This window comes from Saccopteryx bilineata, chromosome 1 (assembly GCF_036850765.1).
Source record: "Saccopteryx bilineata isolate mSacBil1 chromosome 1, mSacBil1_pri_phased_curated, whole genome shotgun sequence".
NCBI classification, from domain to species: Eukaryota; Metazoa; Chordata; class Mammalia; order Chiroptera; family Emballonuridae; genus Saccopteryx; species Saccopteryx bilineata.
This window is the reverse complement of record NC_089490.1, coordinates 351,312,289-351,334,838: the sequence shown is the minus strand read 5'-3', so window position 1 is coordinate 351,334,838 and position 22,550 is coordinate 351,312,289. Positions and strand designations below refer to the sequence as shown.

General features: G+C 38.9%; 2 protein-coding genes across 2 annotated transcripts; one reads left to right on the top strand and one right to left on the bottom strand.

Annotated features, from left to right (window-relative positions):
• The first annotated feature begins 10,156 nt into the window (after positions 1-10,156).
• Positions 10,157-11,713, top strand: LOC136319617 (ubiquilin-1-like). The gene has a single exon (XM_066252791.1). The coding sequence runs from the start codon at positions 10,157-10,159 to the stop codon at positions 11,711-11,713; it is 1,557 nt and encodes a 518-aa protein (XP_066108888.1).
• Positions 11,714-17,522: 5,809 nt separating this feature from the next.
• OR52D1 (olfactory receptor family 52 subfamily D member 1) lies at positions 17,523-21,333 on the bottom strand. Its single transcript, XM_066250789.1, has 2 exons — positions 21,224-21,333; positions 17,523-18,950 (listed from the first exon to the last, which is right to left on the bottom strand). Exon 2 carries the CDS (start codon positions 18,898-18,900, stop codon positions 17,947-17,949), a length of 954 nt encoding a protein of 317 aa, XP_066106886.1. The 5' UTR covers positions 18,901-18,950; positions 21,224-21,333; the 3' UTR covers positions 17,523-17,946.
• Positions 21,334-22,550: the final 1,217 nt, after the last annotated feature.

Genomic DNA, 22,550 nt, shown 5'->3' with positions numbered 1-22,550 from the left:
ATTCAGGGTTGCTTCCTGTTGCTTATTACTTCTAGGGTGAAAGTGTTACAATTCATAAATCCAGTGAAAAAACCATGCCTTCCAGTCCCCATAGGCGTAAATATACCCATGGACTCACACTGATAAGCACACTATGGAGAAATGCACCAACATGCAGTGCATATTCACAGGTAAACACGTCTTCACAGAGGCACACCTTATGTCCACCTGTATAAGGCTACACACACAACACAGAGTTTTATCACAAAAAGGAAATATAAACATTTTTAAAAATTATATTCCTGTCAAGGAAAGAGAAGTGTCTTTGGTAGAGGACACCGCTGTGGTACAAGTGGCTGTGGCGTGTGTTCAAATGTCAGAGACTCAGCTTTGGAGGCCCTTTCAGAGACTGGGAGAAACAGAAACTCTACTTAGAACCCAAGATACTTGAACAAAACTATCTTTACTTTTTAACTACCTGTAGGTGGCTTAGAGATAAAAAGAGGTTTTAGGGACAACTTTCTCCCATTGCTTTAGTGTTTAATATCTAAGTGGAGCACCAGATCCCAAGACCTCCTCTATCCTTCACTTTAATCCCCATCAGTGGGAGAGTGCTTGTCAAAATCAAAGAAACTGTAGTTTATGACTGTGCTAGGGGAAACAAAGATAAAAAGTCTTGCCTCTCCATTTTCTGAAACTAACAAGGCAAGTGTTTGGGGGCTACTTCCGACTGGAAAGATAGATGTACAGCTACTATCTCTAATTTCCATCCTGGAAAAAAAGAAAACAAAAAATGGATAAAGAAATGTTGCTGCTTTCATGTGTCTTATTATGAGGAAGGAAAGAAAATTTACCAGGATGGATGGAAAAGAGGGAATCTGCATCTAAAAGTCCTGGATAGGGAGAAGAGTTCATTAAATGGACTCATTTATGGCCATGTCTTCTGGAGAGCCGCCCTCTGCAGTAGATGGGGTATTTAGAATCTTTGCTATAGACTCATCAGTAACTGAACTCTTTAGCCCTATTCTTTGCTCCATAGTGAAAGAGGTGAACTTCCAGGAGAAGGGGTTTCCTGGGGTAGGCACAGTCACTGTTCTCCAATAGCAGCTAACATAGGGTATGGTGTATGCAAAGCAGTAGGTAAATAATTAAGTCAGTATTGAATGAGGAGTGAGGAAATGAGTGACTGAATGAGAAAATGGTTGAGGAGATTAAGTGATGTCAACAGAACAAACTTCCAAACCTATAAGAATTTTTTACGACTTTATTTGAGCCAAGCTGTCTACAATTGCCGGGGAGCGAAGTCTCAATGGATTGAGAAGATGCTCTGGAAAATGGCAGCTTCACCACTTATTTTATACATTAGAATCAAAGGGGAAGATGTAAGCGGGTTACATAAAATTGATTAGTGATAGATTAGGGAGGTACAAGAAAGCAAAGTGGGGAAATATTTGGGATTGGATTAAAAGTAAAAGTATGTACAGGGGGTCCTTGGGTTACGACATAGTTTCATTCCTATGACAGTGACGTAACCCAAATTTTGGTGTAAGTCAAAACACAGATTAGCTTAATGCAAATGTAATACTTGCACTTTTTACAGTCCAAAATGGTATAGGGAAGCATACTGGGAGATGCCAACTCCCTCACTCATAGGCCGTATAACTGCATATTCTTCCACAGTGTGCAACCAAACTAGTTCGCCCAGGTAGTTCATAAGTATGACACTAACAGTGTAAACCGAACACTCACGTCTCAGTTTTTTTAAGTTTTTGGAAGTGACATAAACTTTAAATATTCTATGTTGAGACTGCCATAACCCAAGGACACTCCCTCTATACTGAAATTTCTTTTGCATATGCAGACATAAGGTAATTACATGGTTTGTTTGTTGTGTGTGACAGAAACAGAGAGAGTCAGAAAGAACAGATAGGGACAGACAGACAGGAAGGGAAAATGATGAGAAGCAACAGTTCTTTATTGTGGCTCCTTAGTTGTTCATTGATCGATTTCTCATATGTGCCTTGATCGGGGAGCTACAGCAGAGCAAGTGACCCTTTACTCAAGCCAATGACCTTGAGCTCAAGCTGGTGAGCCTTGCTCAAACCAGATGAGCCCACGCTCAAGCTGGTGACCTCGGGGTTTTAATCCTGTGTCCTCTGCATCCCAGTCCAATAGTCTACTGTGCCACTGCCTGGACACGTGGTAATTGACATGGTAATAACAACAATGAGGGTGTTTGTTGGTTCCTGCTCTGGTATGATGCATGCCCTGAGGAGGGAAGAAAAAGAAAATTACCCATATGTTATCAGGTAAGTTATTATAGATATGACAATATTCTAGAAAAGACAACAAACAAGCTAGATTAAGGTGAGCATTGACCTTTGTTAAGAAAAATACCACTCTAGGACATGACTACCCACCATAAACTGCTTTTAGTTAGAACGTTTTGGCCCTGACCATTTACTAAGTGGCAGAGCATCGACCTGCCCAGTGTGTGGACGTTTTAGGTTCAAGTCCCAGTCAGAGCAGGCAGGAGAAGTGACCATCTGCTTCTCCACTCCACACCCACTCTTATCTCACTCACTTTCTTTCTTTCTCTTCCCCTCCAACATCCATGACCCTATCAGTTCAAGAGAGTTGACCTCAGGCACTGAGGATGGCTTCTTGGAGCCTCCATCTCAGATGATAAAAATAGCTCAGTTGCCAAGCAATGAATGACCCTCTAAAGGTAGACCATCACTAATAGGGGGCTTGCCAGGTTGATTGGTTGGGGTGCATGCAGGAATCTGTCTCTGTTTCCCCTCCTCTCACTTCTTAAGAAAGTTTTCCTTTCAGACCATCCTGTGTGGTCACTTTAGGTCTCTGAGTTTGAAAGGCCACCATGCATGCTTTTTCTGAGCTTGTCAGGTTCAGCATGTGGCTCCTTTTTCATCCACAGGGCTTTGAAAAGATCCCACACTAAGGGGATTAATACAAGCCCAAAATTTTCTAGATATTTTAGGGTTGCAAAAATTACATTGACTTTTAATAAGTGTTAACACTTTTTTATGTTTTTCTATATGCTAGGCCTTGTTCTGTGTTTTTACAAATGAAACCACACAACATTTTTTTTTAATGCAGGTCATATTATTATTTCTATTTTTCAAATGAGAAAAACTGAGGCATAGGAAGAGGGTAAAAGCATTTCCTTTAAAGTTGCACAGTTTCTGTATAGTAGAGCCAGGATTTGAAATTAAACAGTCTACTTCCAGAGCCTATACTCTTAAGCACTGCACTAAATGATGTTAATGCTTTAATCCTTACTCATAGTGCAAGGGACAGAGTTTGTGGTATTAAATTGAAATTTATTCACCCTTGACTTTTGAAAATATCTACACTGGACTAAAATATCTTTCTTTTCATGTTTCTCATATGAGTATACGTGTATCTATTTTTAAAAATGTACTACTGCTATGCTTCTTCAATTATTTTATTTATTTATCTGTCTATTGGTTTTTCTTTAAAAATTTTTCTCAATTGCAGTTTACACTCAATATATAATATTTTATGCAGGTTTCAGGTGTACAGTATAAAAGTTAGATAATTATATACTTTACAAAGTGGTCTCTCTGTTATTTTAAGTACTTACCTGGTACTATACACAGTTATTTCAATATTTTTTACTATATTCCATATGCTATAGTTTATCTCTTTTGAACTATTTTGTAACTACCAATTTGTAGTTTTTAATTCCTTCATCTTTTTCCCCCAGTCTTTCAAATCCCCTGACTTCAATTATTTTAATTTTGAAATATTTAATAGTAAAAGACCAGTGCATGACTCATTATTGCTTTATAAAATCCCATTGTCTAATTTGTTGCTTTTTCTGAATTCAGATGTCAAATTTCAGAAAAAGGAAAATGGCATTTTGGTTGGCATTCCTTTACATTTATCAATCAGAAAAAAATTGAGAAATGTATTAGAGATAGTTTTATTCTTTTAAAATAAGAAATGTTTCTATTTTTTTTTAATCTAGAACTGTAGTTTTTTTCAGATAAGTTCTACACATTTAGCTTTATTTAAACATTATATATTTTTGGTTATTTTAAGTAAAATTTTTTCATTATATTTTTAGAAAGGATATTGCTGTGATGAAACCGTGCTGTCATCAGTTACATTTTAAATTCTTATTTCCTTTTTGTCATTGATTTTCAAAAAGCAAGCCAATATTTTCTTGATAAATCGTCATTGAGTCTCTACTATTCTAACAGTCGAAACCCTTCTTTTCTAAAAACATAATTTGATTTCCCTTTCCAATTTAAAAATTTTAATATTTAAAAATATTTAGATAATATTAATAAATAAAATAAGAATACAAAAACCTCCTGCAATAAATCCACTACTGAGATAACACTGCTAACTCTATGACAGTGTTCTTTTATATATTTTGCAGAACTGGTATTATATTGCACACACTGTTGTATAGCCTGCCTTTCAACTTGTTTGTATAGTATGGAGCTTTACTTCCAACTTACTAACGTCATCTCTTGCAACTTATTAGTTCGGTAAAATATTTCCAGAAACTTATCGTATGTCAGAAACTGTGCCTAGTGCTAGAAATACAAATGCTTAAGAAACTTATAATGTACATGTACAGAGTATGGATTTTTGTTTTCAATTTATATGGAACGTGAATGAGAGGGCAGCAAGGGTGGAAGCCAAGTCCTGTCAGAATACCTATGCAGGCATTGTGGCGAGAGATGGTGTTGCCCTTAGGTTTTCTGGGGTTTTTTTTATATATATAATTCAATAAAGGTTTTTGAGTCACTTTTTATTGTTTAGAATATGCAATTAAAAACTATTTATTGATTTTAGAGAAAGAGGAAAGGTGAGAAAGAGACAGAAACATTGATTTTGTTGTTCCACTTATTTGTGCATTCAGTGGTTGATTTTTTTATATGTCTTGACTGAGGATCAAATTTTGGTGTATAAGTACAATATTCTAATCAACTGACAACCAGCCAGGTCAGACTGGGGATTTCCACAGGGCATATGGCAAGAAGTGGCAAACTGAAAATATATTTTGGAGATAGAATTTATAAAATTTTTAAATAAGCTTAGATGTGCAAGGTTTAGGGAAGGGAGACTTGGAGATCTGTTTATTTATTAAGCTAATGTTAATTGAACACCATCTCTATGACAGGTTCTGTGCTAAGTGCTGAAGAAGGGGGGTATTCTAGACACAAAGCCTTGCCTTCACAGAACCAACAGAGAAACAGGCACCAAATAATCAATCTAACTTCAAACAAAGGTGAGAGGCTAAGAAGAAAGTAAGTATGATAAGGAGACAGAGAACCACAGGTGGGCTTTTTTGGGGTAGTCTAGGAAGAACATCATTTAAGCAGAGATGTGATGAACAAAGGGAGTTATGAAAGTGAAGGGCAGGAGCAAGAAGAGTTCCTGGTCAAAAGAAACATCAGTTCAAAAAACACACAGTGAAGGCCCTGGCCAGTTGGCTCAGCGGTAGAGCATCGGCCCGGCATGTGGAAATCCTGGGTTCGATTCCTGGCCAGGGCCCATAGAGGAAATACTCATTTGCTTCTCCACCCTTTCCTCTCTCCTTTCTCTCTATCTCTCTCTTTCCTTCTCACAGCCAAGGCTCCATTGGAGCAAAAATTGCCCTGGCCTCTGAGGATGGCTCCATGGCCTCTGCCTCAGGTGCTAGAATGACTCTGGTAGCAATGGAGCAATGGCCCATATGGGCAGAGCATCGTCCCCTAGTGGGCATGCCAGGTGGATCCCCGTGGGGTGCATGTGGGAATCTAGGAGTTTTTCTTTCTCCTCCCCACTTCTCACTTCAGAAAAATACAAAAAAAAAAAAAAAAAGAAAGAAAAAGAAAACAAACAAACAAGCAAGCACTAAGTGTGTTCCAGGGACAGAAGCAGTCTGCATTTAGATTCACTAAAGTATAATAAGAAAAACCATTGATGGTTTTGGGATAAAAGGTGGGGTAAATTGAATTATATTTTTATTTTTTTAATTTTTAAATCTTATTTAGAAAATTAACTTTAACACGGTGACAATAATTGATAAGAGTACAGAAGTTTCAGGTGAACATCTCTATAGCATTTAAACTGTTGATTATGTTGTACACCCATCACCCAAAGTCATATCCTTTTCTCTCACCTTATATTTGTCCCTCTCTATATCCTTCCTCCCCCATCCTCCTCCCCCACATCCCCTTCCCCCTGGTTACCACTTCACTTTTATCTATGTCCATAAGTCTCAGTTTTATATCACACTTATGTATGAAATCATACAGTTATTAGCTTTTTCTGATTTGCTTTTTTCACTCAATATGTTCTCAAGGTTCATCCATGTTGTTGTAAATGTCACTATATCATCATTTCTTATGTCTGAGTAGTATTGCATTGTATATATGTACAACATCTTTTTTATCCAATCCTCTATTGAGGGACACATTGATTGTTTCCATGTCTTGGCCACTGTGTATAATGCTGCAATAAATGTGAGGGTCTTTACATACCAATGTTTTCAAGCTTTTGGGGTAGATGCCCAGTAGAGGAATTGCTAGGTTATATGGTAATTCTATTCTTAATTTTTTGAGGAACTGACATATTTTCTTCCATAGTAGTTGTGCTAATTTGCATTTCCACCAGCAGTGAATAAAGATTCCTTTTTCTTCCACAGTTTCTCCAACACTTGTTATTACCTGTCTTGTTGGTAATAGCCAATCTAACAGGTGTGAGGTAGTATCTCATTGTAGGTTTGATTTGCATTTCTCAAATAGATAGTGAAGATGAGCATCATTTCATATATCTCTTGGCCATTTGTATGTCCTCTTGGGAGAACTGTCTGTTCCGATTCTCTCCCCATTTTTTAACTGGATTGTTTGCTTGTTTGTTGCTGAGCTTTGAGAGTTCTTTATATATTTTGGACATTAACCCCTTATCAGAGCTGTTTTTGCAAATATTATCTCTCATTTAATTGGCTGCCTATTTGTTTTGTTGTCAGTTTTTTTCTTGTATTTTGTTTTGTTTTGTTTTGTTTTTCTGCTGTGCAAAGCTTTCTAGATTGATATAGTCCCATTGATTTATTTTTGCCTTTAATTCCCTTGCTTTTGGGTTCAAATTTATAAATTGTTCTCTGAGGTCAAAGTCCATGATCTTAGTAACTATGTTTTCTTCTATGTAATTTATAGTTCCAAATTTTATATTTAGGTCTTTGATCCATTTTGAATTAATTTTTGTGCAGGGGAACAAACTGTAGTCAAGTTTCACTCTTTTGCATGTGTCTTTCTAATTTTCCCAGCATCATTTATTGAAGAGACTTTCTTTTCTCCATTGTGTGTTTTTGGCTCCTTTGTTGAAGATGACTTGTGGTTTTATTTCTGGGTTCCTGTTTCTGTTCCATTGGTCTCTGTGTCTGTTTTTCTGCCAATAGCATCCTATTTTGTTTATTGTGGTTGGGCTATATTTTTAAAATATCATTTCACTACTTTTAGTTTTAAGCCTTGATGGTGCATATTTTTTTTTGTAATGCAAGTGCCAGACTTTAGCTTTGATTTCTCAGATACCCACTTCAAAGAGGCCTCAACTTCAAAGACAGCTATCTCCAAAGAAACACTTTGCCAGCTACAGGACTAGATAAAGAGCCATGGTGCCCCCTCTCGTCTGATATTTCCTTTGTTTTAGAGATCATGGCTGACTTCCATAATAGACTATTGAGGCATCTTGTTTTTTCTCTTACTGTGGTTTAAATTACTTCTCTCAGGTTTTAAATCCACCAATAAAAAGTAAGCCTTCAGAACACTAGGGCCCCAACTTTGAATTAGCACCACTGGGTATAGCTAAAGAATAACTTAGCTTAGTTGCACCTATAGAAATTCCTTTCTTGGCTACTAACACCAATAGAAATTTCTTCCTTCTATTCGGGCAATTACTCCCCATCTCTTTGCTATTAATACCTCCTAATGGAAACACTATCTGGCTTTCTGCCTGAATTATGCAGAACCCCAGGTCTGTACTTCCCTCTCTCTGTCTCTCCCTCTCTGACCTTTTTATGGGGTCCCATATGTGCTGTGTAACTTCCAGGACTTGTAAATAATGTGTGTCTCTTTCAGAGTTCCCTGATAGCTATTGCTGAGGACGATTACAATAAGAACAATGGGGCCCATCCCGCTACCATGTTGGTAATTGACAATTTAAGACCAGCACAACTATGGGAAGTAGTGACTCTAATGAACTAAGAAAGACAGCAGGGACACCAGCAGCAGGCTGTTGCAGTATTGAAAGTATTGAGATGATCACATTTAGGACATATTTCAAAGAAAAAGCTCATAATGCCACTGATAAATTAGATGTGGAAAGAGCAGAATCAGGATGATTTCTATGTTTTGGGCCTGGAGAGTCGACTGAATGATAATCTTATTAGAAAAGGGAAGGAGACTAAAGGGAAAGGCAAATTTAAGACTTGTTCTGACATTAGCTGTCTGGCTGTGTACTTAGCTGTGATAGGGAAAACTATGGGTAAGGCAGGTTTGTGAAGATCGAGTCAAGAGTTCACTCACTCTAGGAACTTGCAATTTTAAGGAACAGTAATTCAGGCAGAAACCCAGATAGTGTTTCCATTAGGAGCTATTAATGGCAAAGGGAAGGGGAGTAATTGCATGAATAGAAGGAAGAAATTTCTATTGGTGTTAGTAGCCAAGAAAGGAATTTCTATAGGTGCAACTAAGCTAAGTTATTCTTTAGCTATACCCAGTGGTGCTAATTCTAAAGAAGTAGTTTCATTTTCAGTACTGTCTTTGGGGTGTCTGCTTTCCAAAGAGTTGTTTGTAGCACACTGTTTTTTGGCCCAGTCCAAAGGTTATTGTGTCCAGTTCGAATATTCGAAAGGTTTGAGGAGTAAGATGTACCCAGCAATTTTTCTGGGATAGCAGCTCTGATTCCATTTTATAATGGCAAAAACTTAGAACAGCCTGATATATTCATCTTTTCAATAAAAATATATAATTTCTACAGGGGGCCTGTCCTGTGGTGGCACAGTGGATAAAGCATCAACCTGGAAATGCTGAGGTCGCCGGTTCAAAACCTTGGGTTTGCCTGGTCAAGGCACATATGGGAGTTGATGCTTCCAGCTCCTCCCCCCTTCTCTCTCTCTCTGTCTCTCTCTCCTCTCTCTCCCTCTCTGTCTCTCTCTCTCCCTTTCTCTGTCCTCTCTAAAAATGAATAAATAAAATAAAATAAAATAAAATAAATAATTGCTACAGGGATTTAGAGACTTTACCTAGGGGCCCACCCACTGATCAAAACAGTGCCTGAGAGAGACCCTGTTTTCTGTCTTTATAACCAAAATATGCCCCCTCCCAAGTAACAAATATTCTTTTCAAATATACCTTAAATCTATTTAAGTCATAAAGACCTGAATTCAAGCTGTTACTTTCTTACAATTTCTCTTGTTTCAGGTCTGATCTTGTGAGAGCTGAAATCATAGTTTATCTCTTTGGGAGTAACTGTTTACAAGTTTTGGGGGAACATGATTCTTTCTTATAACCAACTACATGGGTTACTCAGCCTGTGGTTCTCAGAGATGCTAGCTGCCTACAAGACCTTAATTAAGGCTGAATGGACTAATTATACAAATCTCTACTCTGTTTAGAAATGGGAACCTGTCGTCTTGACTAGGCCATGATCATTAGATAGAAATTTAGTGAAAGATAGGTGACTAGAATCAGTACTTTGTAGCTGACTCCATAGTAGTCTTTGCTACTCATATATATTCATTGATCAAACTCAATTGGTATGGTTTTTAACAGTAAAATAAGCTTCTGCAAAACATGTCTTTAAAAAAAGAACAATTTTTTTTTCTGTTTAACTCAAATCACAGAGAGCCAACCTAAGGCAGATGGTAGAGACCTCTGCCCTTCCCCCATTCAGATCTCAACTGTGACCTCATCACTGACATCATGTCCCCTAAGGCTGGCCCCGGAGAAGGACAGCTGCCATCCCAACGGGAGCCCGGTGGCTGCAGGGGTACACTGGGAGGTGGTGTCTATAGGACTTGGGTGAGAGAACATCACTGGACACCTACCAGTACCTGCCACCAGGTGGGCTCAGTGCTACATCTACATTTCTACAGGTCCTCGGGTGGTCCTGCCTCTGCTCTCAAGGAAATATGGAACGGGTTAGGAAAGAAGCAGGGGACAGCCACCTGGTATCTGGTCGAGAGTCATCACATATCATCAGAGTGTCTGTCAAGACCCCTCAGGACTTCCAGGAATTTATGGTGGCAGAAAATAGCAGTGTCCATCACTTTAAGAAATTGATTTCCAAACGCCTTCACTGTGATACTGACCGCCTGGTGCTCATCTTCACAGGAAAGATCCTCCGGGATCAAGACATTCTGAGCCAACGTGGTATCCTTGATGGGACTACAGTCCACTTGGTGGTAAGGATGCATCTGAAAGGAACTCTGTCCAGTTCCAGAACTCTGCCAGACCCTATAGACCACTGCCCCCATCATTCTGAACCCTCTACCTCAGAGAGTGCTGGGATCGTAGCCAGGCTGGGCTGGCTAGCCCGGAGCTCACCTGATCTGGCTGACTTCTTTGGCCAGCTGGCTCAACTCCTGATGGCTGCACCTGAGCCTGTGGTGCAGTTCTTAGAAGACCCTCTGGTTCAAGGCCTGGCAAGTGAGAAACCAGTCAATACTAGCCATGCTCCTGAGTCCTCAAGGCCAGTACAGAAACCTGAGCCAGATCTTAATGCTCTGGAAACCTTGCAGAGCCCAGCCCAGCAACAAGCGCTCCTTCAGGCAGATAAGCCAGGGCTAGAGGCCTTGAAGGCAGTGCCAGGTGGTGATAATACCATGCGTCCAGTCTGCTCTGATATCCAGCAGCTCCTACTCTTCACTCTGGCCCCACTGGTTACTTCCAGAGGCCACAATCTGGGTTCAGAGGTTGGCAATGGGGAGGCCAAAGTAAACAACAGTATTGACACCACCACTGCCATCCCCACCACTTCTGCTCCTGTCAGGCCATTGGCACAAGAGGTCAGTGCAGGAGTAGTTGCCCAGGCCAAGAGCATGGCCTCAAACCAGGCCAATTCAGGGTGCAAGACTGGTATGCCACTCTCATGCTCAGGCCAAGATCTTTCCTCCCAGGATGGCCAGCAGCCCACAGAGAAAGCCACTCTAATTAGTCAGCTAAGACCCTCACCCTCTGCCTTGCGTAGAGCCTTGCATGTCCTTCAGCAAAATCCAGCTCTGCTACAGCAGCTGGCTTCTGGCAGTCCCCTGCGACATCATATTCCACTACTCCCCATCCTCACCAACCCACAGGCACTGCAGGCATTGATACAAATAGAAAAGGGCCTGCAGATACTGTCCAGGGAGGTATCTGGTCTGGGATCCTGTTTCTGGGGTGCAGGTAGACCACATGGGACTACAAGAGCCCCTGAAACTAAGGGTGCAGGACAGGGTTACAGAACAGACCCTGTCCAACCAACTGTGGCCGTTCTCCAGCTTCTCCATGCACTGGCCAATGCCTGCTCCCTGTCTACCCAATCTTCACCATCCTCACCCCTCCTCAATGAAAGCAGGTACCAGCAAGAAGTGGAACATCTGAAGACCATGGGCTTTACTAATCGTGATGCTAACCTGCAGGCCCTGATGGCCACAGGCGGAGACATCCACGCTGCCATTGAGAGGTTGCTGGGGGAACCAGAGGCCTAGGTCCCTTCAGCTTACACCCGTAATGCACCAATCCATGGAGAAAGAGGTCGAGAAGGGGAAAGGGGAAGGGAGGGGAAGTAGCTTATTTTGGAAATTCCTCTTACTCAGAACATGTGCATACTGAAACATCCCCTCCCTCACTACCCAAGCCTACTCTACATTAAAAAGATTGCTTGGAACTCATGGGTGATGTCAATTTGGGGGGGTGGTTGGGCAAAGGGAATGTTGTTTGGGGAAAGAAATGATCATATTAAATGGTCTTGGGTCTGGGCTTCACCTTCTGATACCTTTCGTAATAGAGTATTTTGCGAATTTGAACATGAAGTAGGGAAATCATATATGGTTTATTCAGTGTTTATGTTCCTGTTCAGTTGGCAACCCAGTTCCTCACCAAGCCTTACCATCGTCGCCATGATCCCCTGCTAGGCCAACCTGAGTGACTCTAAAGGAATCCTGGCTTTTGCTTCCCAGGAACCCATGGTTTTCTTTATGTCTGGAAGCCTCCCACTCTTTGACCATATCTCTCTGTCATTATGTCCAGTCTCGGTATTGCAAAGAAAGGAGGTTTAACTTCCCTCTCAGCCGGGGCTCTTCCTTTGATATCTCCCTGTTACAGGATCCTTTCTTATATGGTCCACCTCCATGACCTCTGAAGTTCCATCCTCCCTTCCTCTGCACACTTCCTGCCTTTATGCTGCAAAATGCTTGCATTTGTTGCCTTATTGGTTACTAAACTTTATCTCTCCCTTTACCCCTGAATTTCGTCTGCCCTTCCAGTGATCATGTTTTACCACTTTCTGTAGTCTCTATCTTATCCTCAGTATGGTGCAGAAACTTTCTCAAGACTGTTTCTCATTTTTTTATTTTCCCAAAATTTTCTGGGGAATTTAATATACCGACTTTTCTTTCTTTAAGCTCTTTTATTTAATCTATTCTCTTAACTATTGTCTTAGAGAGACTTGCATCCTGAGAGGATGTTAAACTGATCAGAGGCGGATTTAATGGTGGGAGTGCTGGGTGTGCGTCCTAGGCCCCGACTTCTAAAGGGCCCTGGAAAAACCCAACTTTACACTTTTTTCTAATGACACCAAGTATGATTTCACATGTGTAATTTTAATTATGTACAAATTATGTAAAAATATGGTTAAAATGCATTCTTATTTTTCTTGTCTCTCTTTTTGTAAGGGGCCCAAAGATTTCATCTGTGCCCGAGGCCTCAACCAACCTTAATTCCCCTCTGACATGGGTTATTTCTTCATTCATCCTTCAAAGAGTTTGGCCATTTTCTTAGTACTTGCTCTTACTTCTACTAACATGGTTATTAATTAACATGGTTCCTAAAGCTAATCTATTTGTACTTTCCACAGCACACTATCCTTTCCCTTGGATGTCCCAGAGGAACCTCTGGCTCAGCACTTCCAAATATAACTCAGCTTATTTCCCCTGGCTCCTATCCCTACTCTGAATTCTGTGGTTCCAATGTCTTAGTGAAAGTCATCAATACTTTCTCAGTTCACCCATTATCTTCTGCACATCTCTGCTCTATCACTGAGGTGACTCATGTATAGGCAGACAAAGTGTGCCTTATTTAGTTTATAATTTTTCCAAGGTCTCACAGTTTGTGATTAACAGAGATGAAGAAACCCAAGCTCTTTGATTCTAGAGTTTGTAACAAGCACAAATAAAATCAAAATACCATAATGAGGCAGTCAAGTAGGAGGTTAAGGGAGGTCGTAGGGAGAGTTTCCTTAGGACTCAGAAAAAGAATTTTTTAAAAAAATTGTACATACACAAGAAAGTGAATGTATGTGTGTGTGCGTATGTGCATGTGTGAGTGTGTGCGTGTGTGTGTGTGTGTGTGTGTGTGTTGTAAGAGACACATAAAGACTGACTTGGGAGTGTTGGGGTGAATGTAAGATCTGGGAATGGGCTATGACATTGGGGAGAACTCAGAAGGTTGACTGCTCAGGACCTCATCAGGACTGAATTACTCAAAGTCCATGTTCAAAGGATCTTCCTCAGCACAGTAGTAAATATAAAAATAAATTATAAGATACTATGCATCATAAAAAAAAAAAGATCTTCTTCAGCACAAACTGAAAGAGCTAGACTCAGGGCAAAAAGAACAAGAATATCCAATGTGGCAGGATTCCATGGTTAGGCTTATTGTAAACTGTTCTCTGCAATTTGCTCATTGCACTGATTCCTTCTCAACGTGCGATTTACAAAGTGGTCTAGTAAGGTTGCTTAAGGCTCTAGCAGGGGCAGGCTGAAAGAGCAGGCTGAATAATTTGCAAATACTTGATGATTAGTGACTTTTGTCTTTCCTCAATAGTCGAATTCTTTTTACATGTGTATTTTATACAATGGAATACTACTCAGCTGTAAAAATGAAGACAATCTTACCCTTAAGACAGCATGGATGAACCTGGACAGCATGAATAATACTGAATACTGGGTTGTGGTGATCAGGGAAGTATCACTTGGGGAAATACTGCTTTCTCCTGTTAACCACTAACCTTATTTCAGCCTTGAGTTAAAACTGATTGAAGATTATTAACACACACCCACACATACACACACAGAAATTTTCAGGGGTGATGAATATGTTTAATACTCAGACTATGAAGTTATGTATATGTCCAAACAAATCAAATCGTATACACTAAACATGTACAGTGTTTGTATATCAATTTCACCTCAATAAACCTATCAAAGACCTGATTGAGATTTATCCATCACTGTTTCAGTAAATTTATAAAACTTGTAAGGGCTGCACATTTCTTTTGATCTTTGTCCGGCTTTGTGGCCCCCAGGGACCCGATCTCACCCAACCTCTTCCAGCTCTCTCAGCAGTCCTCTTGGTGGCTGTTCCTGCACAGCTGTCCTGTCCCTCCTTCTCTTCCTGTTCCTGTTCTACCCTTTGCATTTCTCTTATTTTTAAAAAAATTTTATTTAGAAAATTAACTTTAACAGGGTGACTTTAATCAAAGTACATAGGTTTCAGGTAAATATTTTCACATCATTTGAACTGCTGATTATGTTGTATACACATCACCCTAAGTCAAATGATTTCTCATCACCTTATATATGTCCCTCTTTACACCCTTTGGATCCTATATTTAGGTCTTTGATCTATTTTGAATTAATTTTTGTGCAGGGGAAAAAACTGTAGTCAAATTTCATTCTTTTGCATGTGGCTTTTCAATTTCCCCAGCACCATTTATTGAAGGGGCTTTCTTTTTTTTTTTTATAATTTTATTTATTTTTTTATTTTTATTATTTTTTTAATGGGGTGACATCAATAAATCAGGATACATATATTCAAAGATAACAAGTCCAGGTTATCTTGTCGTTCAATTATGTTGCATACCCACCACCCAAAGTCAGATTGTCCTCCGTCACCCTCTATCTTGTTCTCTCTGTGCCCCTCCCCCTCCCCCTTTCCCTCTCCCATTCCCCCCTCCCCCCCATAACCACCACACTCTTATCAATGTCTCTTAGTTTCACTATTATGTCCCACCTACGTATGGAATAATACAGTTCCTGTTTTTTTCTGATTTACTTATTTCGCTTCGTATCATGTTATCAAGATCCCACCATTTTGCTGTAAATGTTCCGATGTCATCATTTCTTATGGCTGAGTAGTATTCCATAGTGTATATGTGCCACATCTTCTTTATCCAGTCATCTATTGATGGGCTTTTTGGTTGTTTCCATGTCCTGGCCACTGTGAACAATGCTGCAATAAACATGGGGCTGCATGTGTCTTTACGTATCAATGTTTCTGAGTTTTGGGGATATATACCCAGTAGAGGGATTGCTGGGTCATAAGGTAGTTCTATTTTCAGTTTTTTGAGGAACCACCATACTTTCTTCCATAATGGTTGTACTACTTTACATTCCCACCAACAGTGGATGAGGGTTCCTTTTTCTCCACAGCCTCTCCAACATTTGCTATTACCTGACTTGCTAATAACAGCTAATCGAACAGGTGTGAGGTGGTATCTCATTGCCATTTTGATTTGCATTTCTCTAATAGCTAAAGAAGATGAGCATCTTTTCATATATCTGTTGGCCATTTGTATTTTTGAAGGGGCTTTCTTGTCTCCATTGTGTGTTTTTGATTTTTTTGTCGAAGATGATTTGTCTGTATAAATGTGGTTTTATATCTGGGCTCTTGACTCTGTTTTATTGGTCTGTAAGTTTGTTTTCTGCCAATATCATAGTGTTTTGATTATCGTGGCTCTATAGTATAATTTGAAGTCAGGCAGTGTGATATTTCTGGCTTCATTCTTTTTCCTCAGAATTTTTTTGGCTATTTGGGTTTTTTTATGGTTCTATACAAACCTTGTGACTTTTTGTTCTATGTCTATAAAAAATGACATTGGCATTTTGATAAGGATTGCATTAAATTTATATATTGCTAAGCTGATTAACATTACTCTTTCTCTTCTGAGCTCTACTGAGGCCACAGACATGACTGGACTTGGTCCTTGGTAGCTCCCTGAGTGTGAACTGGCTTTTACAGTTAGACTTGGACTATTTCATTGCCAAAACTATCACTTTCATTTTGCCTCACCCAGGGACTTTGTGATACTCTTTCTTAAATTGCAATCATGAGTGAAAAACTCTCCCTTACCTCTGTGGATGTGTTTTTAGCTGATCAGCCCAGTGTAATATAAAATAAGCAATGTACAACTGTTGAATGTTTACTGTGTACCAGACATTATGCTTGACATGCATTGTTATCACTCATCATAATAGCACAATAAAAACATCATTCATTTGTTCATTAATACATCAGAAAATATGATATATACCAGTATGGTCTGTTGAATTTTTCCATAATATTTATTGAATATATTAGCATTACATAAGAAAGACATAATATGTTTACTGTAATAAAGTTTAGAATGATAATAAATACATCAATCAAGAAGTAAATATATAAAAAACATAAATGATTTTAGATCATGCAAATATAATAAACATAGCATACTTTTATACATTTAAAGATTTTACATTAAATACTATCAACTATCACCAATTTTTATTGAGTGCTGGACTTGTATCAGTCACAATGATGCACAATGATACTAAAGTTGGGGTTGATTAAGGGTGTGCCTTAATTTATGCAGCTGTTAGTAAAAGAGAAAGTCAAAATATAAGTTCAAGTCTATTTGGATCCACACAACACATTACTACTCATCATAAAACTCTGGATTATATATGAGATATGGTCCATACAAATACATAACCTTAGGGTTATTTTTGGGCCACTGGAAGCAGTTTCTGTGGACTTATTTGTGTATTTTGGAACTGAGGTTAGGAAAGCAATAAAGAATTATTTTAAACAGCACCTGGCCTCTGAGCTATCTTTCCTGAATCTTTAATAAAAAATTACCCTATGGCTAAAAAGAGAGATATTTCAAAATGGAAGACCAGAGAGGTAGAAAAAATAGAGTTTTAAAGAGCACTATTCATATCACAAGCACTGTCTAAATATTTTAGAATGTGTTATATCTTCATCATACTAATCCTGTGAAGTGGTATAATATAAAACAGCCTAAAATAAGTTATCACTTGGCTAATAATATTTAAAGACATTACATAACGTTCTCATCTTATATTTACTTTTTCCAGCATATTAAATGTTAAGCACATTTTTAAATGTATTTATTTCTCACTACAACATTAAGAGTTATATATTGTCATTATCCTTCATTTAACAGTTTGTCAAACTGAGGCATAGAAAGATTTAACAAAATGCTCAAGGCCACAAAACTAGGGAGTGAAGGAACCAGGATTTAAATCTAGACACTTTGATTTGAGATACTCTGTGCTTAATCACTCAAACTATTGAATCTCAATTCAATTTACTTCAAATATTCTTTTTCTTTTCTACTTGAACTGAGAGTAGACAATTTTTACCATGAAACTGAGACTCCTTTCAGAACAGTAACTGACTCACTTTTTTGTAAATCATAGATATTTCTGAGACAAAATTAAAAATATTTTTACCTTTCTGGGCTATTCAGAGCTGCTCAAAGAGCCTCAGGATAAAAAGACATTTCAATGTACTTACTGATATCTCCAACTCTTCTGGCCTTTTCAGAGTTTGCACCCATATAAACACTGTCCTCTGATATCATAGGTTTCTGCCAATGTACATGCATTGAGACAGCTATCATACAAATTTACTCTTCTCATTTCCAACCTTTTCTCAGAGTTCATATTGAAATTTTCAAATGAAACAGTCTTATAAGTCGACTCCGAATATCCTTAGTCCTAGCCCCATAGATGAGTGGGTTGAGCACAGGAGGCACCAGCACATAGAGATTAGCCAGAAAGATGTGCACATGCTTGGGGACTCGGTGTTGGCCAAAACGGTGGGTGAGAAAGGAGAAGAAGGCAGGAATGTAGAAGACAAGGATGACACCAAGGTGAGAGCCACACGTACTCAGGGCCTTGTGCTGGGCATCGTGGGATGGAAGACGAAAGACAGCACGGAGAATAAAACCATAGGAGATAGTAATGAGAATAGAGTCCAGACCCATGGCCAGCAGGGCCACAGTCAGCCCATAGACAACATTGACAGTGATGTTTACACAGGCCAGTCGAGCAATGCCCATGTGCTCACAGTATGTGTGTGCCATGACATGGTGCTGACAGTAGGACAGTCTCCTCAATAAAAAGATGAAAGGGGAGACAATGGCCACACTGCGGAATATCCCAGCAAGGCCAATCTTACCTATGACTGTATGGTTGAGGATGATTGTGTATCTGAGTGGGTTGCAGATAGCCACATATCGATCAAAGGCCATGGCAAGAAGAATTGAGGACTCCAGAGCATAGATAGAATGGACACAAAACATCTGGGCAAGGCAGCCACCAAAGGAAATCTCTCCAGCATGAAACCACAAGATAGCCAGCATTTTGGGGACAGTGGTAGAGCTGAGTGCCAAGTCAGTGAGTGAGAGAAGGCAAAGGAAGATGTACATGGGTGCATGAAATACGTTGTCCATGACAATGACAAAGATGAGGGTAGCATTCCCAGCCAGTGCTACCAGATACATGGCACAAAAGGGAATGGCAATCCAGGTGTGTGCCCACTCCAGTCCTGGGATCCCCATCAGGAAGAGAGTCGATGGGAGCCTGTCATCACTAATGTTGGAAGTTGACATTCTGTCTGGCAAATAAAAGACTCTATCCAAAGGAAGATAGTACACCTGTCCTGTAACATTAAGTATTTGGTTTATTCACATAAAATGATGATCTATCAACAATCTATTTTAGACTAAGAGAAATGTTTATCATTAATGTGTACAAGAATCTTAGAAGATACTAAAATACATAATCCATTTTTGTTATTTGCCCTTCTCTATATTCAAAGTTCATGTTTTAAATTCTATGTTCATAGCACCAAGCTAAGAATTTAAGAATTTTTTCTTCTAGATGAGACCAATACTTACAGATTCATCTCCCATTACATCTTGCACATCATTCATTCTCTTTTGTTCACATCTAGAAAATTTTCTGGCCTCTTAGTTTATGCTAAAGGGGCTCTTTGCCCAAGAAGCCCCATTACTTTAGTATTTTTTAACCTCTCTAGTTTTTACATATAAGTAAAACAATATGTTTTTGCTTCTCAGAAGCATTACTTCTCTACTCTAGTCTTTAGTCATCTTTTATATTATTTATTCATCCATTACTTTTTAAAAGTCTATTGAACTAAGAACTATATCTTTGCACAATTGCAACTTTTGCACAACACAGCTATCTCTGAACCTAGAAATTTTTCTCAGTATTCACTGAAAGATTCAATTCTGATAACAACTCTTAATGGCATAATATTGGTGTCTTGCCTTCATGTCATAATGTTTTACTGACTTATTCAGTGTCTGTACCATATCTGCCCAGATATATACCAAATGTCTTAATTTTCTTTGTCACGTAAAGTGTCTACAAAGAGGCTAGGCTACCTGAATATACTCAAATGCCTCATGATTAAATAACTACAGTGTTTATGCCTGCTTGAGGGTAACATGTAAGAAAGCAAGATGTGCATCAGTTATGCTAGCTAAGGAAACAGCACTGCTAACTATGGTAGAGCCAGTTCAGTGCACTGTATACCCACCAGTGCAATGGTGGAGTTAATGACCTGATCAGAATGTCAATTGATAATAGAGGTAAATTGAGGGAGGGAGTGAAATGTCTTAGAGTTCATCAACAGTACACATCCTGGAAGAGTGAATTATTTTTTGTTGTAGAGAGCTAATATGATGTACGGCCTTTCTCAGTAATATTATAAAACCTTTTATGAGAGGCTTAGAATCTGAATTTTAGTCCTTATTCTATCACAAGAGTGTTATATGACGTGGGACAATTCCTTTTCCTCTTTGGGAAGTCTCAATTTATAAAAAGCAACAAATTGGTAGGTTCAAAATAGTCACAGAGATGCAAATTATAGTATAGAGAATATAGTAATAAACCAGTAATAACTATTTATTGGGACAGATGGTTATTAGAAATATCAGAGACTACTCCGTAAAGTTCTTGGTTGTCTAACAACTATGTTGTACATCCGAAATGCATATAAAATAATAGAGAATTTAAACTGTAATTTAAGAATAAAAAAAAAATGGAATTCTAGTTTCATTTTTTCTACTTATTCACTACTTAGCATTGAATAATTGTCATAATCTTCTTGAGACTCAATTTCTCATTTCTAAATTGGGAATGAAAACAGCTGGCTTATTTATTTCATACTGTTTTTGAGGTTGAGAAAGAATAAAGTGGCTTGATCAAGCACTGACACAGTGAATAGAGTATTGATCTGGGATGCAGATGACTCAGGTCAAAATTTGAGGTAGCCAGCTTGAGTGCAACCTCATCTGGCTTGAGTGCAGGATCTCTGGCTTGAGCATGGGATCATAGACATGATCCCATGGTCTCTGGCTTGTGTCCAAAAGTTGCTGGCTTGAAGCCCAAGGATGCTGTTTTGAGCATGAAGACACTAGCATTAGTGTAGCCCCTCGGTCAAGGCACATATGAGAAAGCAATCAATGAGCAACTAAAGTGACACAGTGAAGAATTGATGCTTCTCATCTCTCTTCCTTTCTTTCTGTCTGTCCATATCTGTCTCTCTCTTTCTTGCCTAACAAAAAGATTAAAGTATATGAAACTAAAAAGTTTGGACACAAAAACAATGCCCTCCCCAATTTTACAAGCTCTTTACCTTATACCTGCACATGGGAGTGATAAAGAATATAATAATCATACATCTGTGTTGCCAAGAAGAAGTCCAAGTTCAGAGAAGTGATCTGATATCACCCAAACCACAAAACCTGTTACTGTCAGAACTACAATTAGGTCTCAAGTCTCCTGATTTAACATTTGGTGTTTTCATCTCAACTGTTTATATATATGGCCAACATTTGAATTATTATTTTTTTTCGTAAAGGCATTGTAATATCAGTTATCTAATGCTGTACTCACTTTACTCACCTGGATTCCAAAGAGACAGATACAGTGGAAAGCCCCTCTGATTTGCCTGGAGACTTTCATGAGTGGCCCCAGCCACTAAAGGAAAGAAGCTTGGGTGGTGGAGAGTGGAGAGTTGGAGTCACTACCAGCTGCTCTTCTCTCTTTTCCCTAGCCTATTCTTGCCTTAAAGAAAAAATTTTAAAGATTATTATAGGGAAGCCGCTACTCTGTGAACATCATGTATATGAGTACCAGAAAAATTAGGTACAAGCAGTTGTTTTGCAGGGAAGTAAATAGGAAAAAGACAGGGAGCTGGAACACCACTCTGGCTGGAATAGTGCATCCCTCCAAATGCATCACACTCAGCCTTGTATCTGGGTCACTATGAAGGCTTGTTCTCCAATCTCTTCCCAAGAGCTAGTCTTCAGTAAATAAACTCTGACTTCTTTTTTTCAACACAGATTTTTGAGGAATCTGATTTCCAGAATGTACCTATGTGAGTAATGTGTGCTTACAAGTTGAGCATGCTGAGGCTGGAGCTCTGTGACCTGTGTTATATGTGAGTGTGAGGCTATATGAGAGGGTATGTGCTGAAATAATAGCCTGTACAGGTGTATACTGGTATACAATGGTTCATTTAGGGATGTGAAAACTGTGTTTTTGTGCAGGTTGTATAGGTGTGATTTGGAGGATAATGGTGTCTGAATGTTGATATGTTTGAGTTAAAATCTGTAATCTGTCCTCAGTTTTTTGAGCCCAGTGAGTGTCTTCAGTTTATCTCTGGGTCTCAGCTTCCTCTGCTCAGGAGGTTATTTATTGCTCCCTGTGACACTCAGGTGTGAAAACCCAGGGGGCCTACTCTAGGGATCTGAGCCATGGTGTTCATTTTTAAGGAGAGCATAAAGAGGGGGAGAAAAAGGGGGAGAAATTAGTGAAAAAGGGAAGCTATGTATAGAGCATTTTCTAGAAATGTGGAAATACAATCTAATAATTTTTGTTTCTCTTTGCTACACTCCATTCCTTTCTCACTTCTTTCCATGCTAATACTGTGCATTCTCACTGAATTTTCATACATGAGTCCATAGTATTCTGTGACCATAGAGCATTACTGATACTATAAACAAATAAGGTGGCAAGAAATGACAGTGGACATTTTTATGCTCTGTTGTCCTATTACATTTAATTTCACAATTTCATTTCACAAATTGAGCATGCTGAGGCTGGAGCTCAACCTATTAAGAATTGCAAGAGCATGGAAGCAGAACAGAGAAAAACACAGGATCCTTCCAAGCATGGGTCTATGCACTGCCTGGGTATCATGCCCATGAGCATGAGTTGTAAATAATAT

Bases quoted from the DNA above. Each gene is read 5' to 3' on its own strand.
- OR52D1 (XM_066250789.1), bottom strand. From the start codon at position 18,900: ATGTCAACTTCCAACATTAGTGATGACAGGCTCCCATCGACTCTCTTC.
- LOC136319617 (XM_066252791.1), top strand. From the start codon at position 10,157: ATGGAACGGGTTAGGAAAGAAGCAGGGGACAGCCACCTGGTATCTGGT.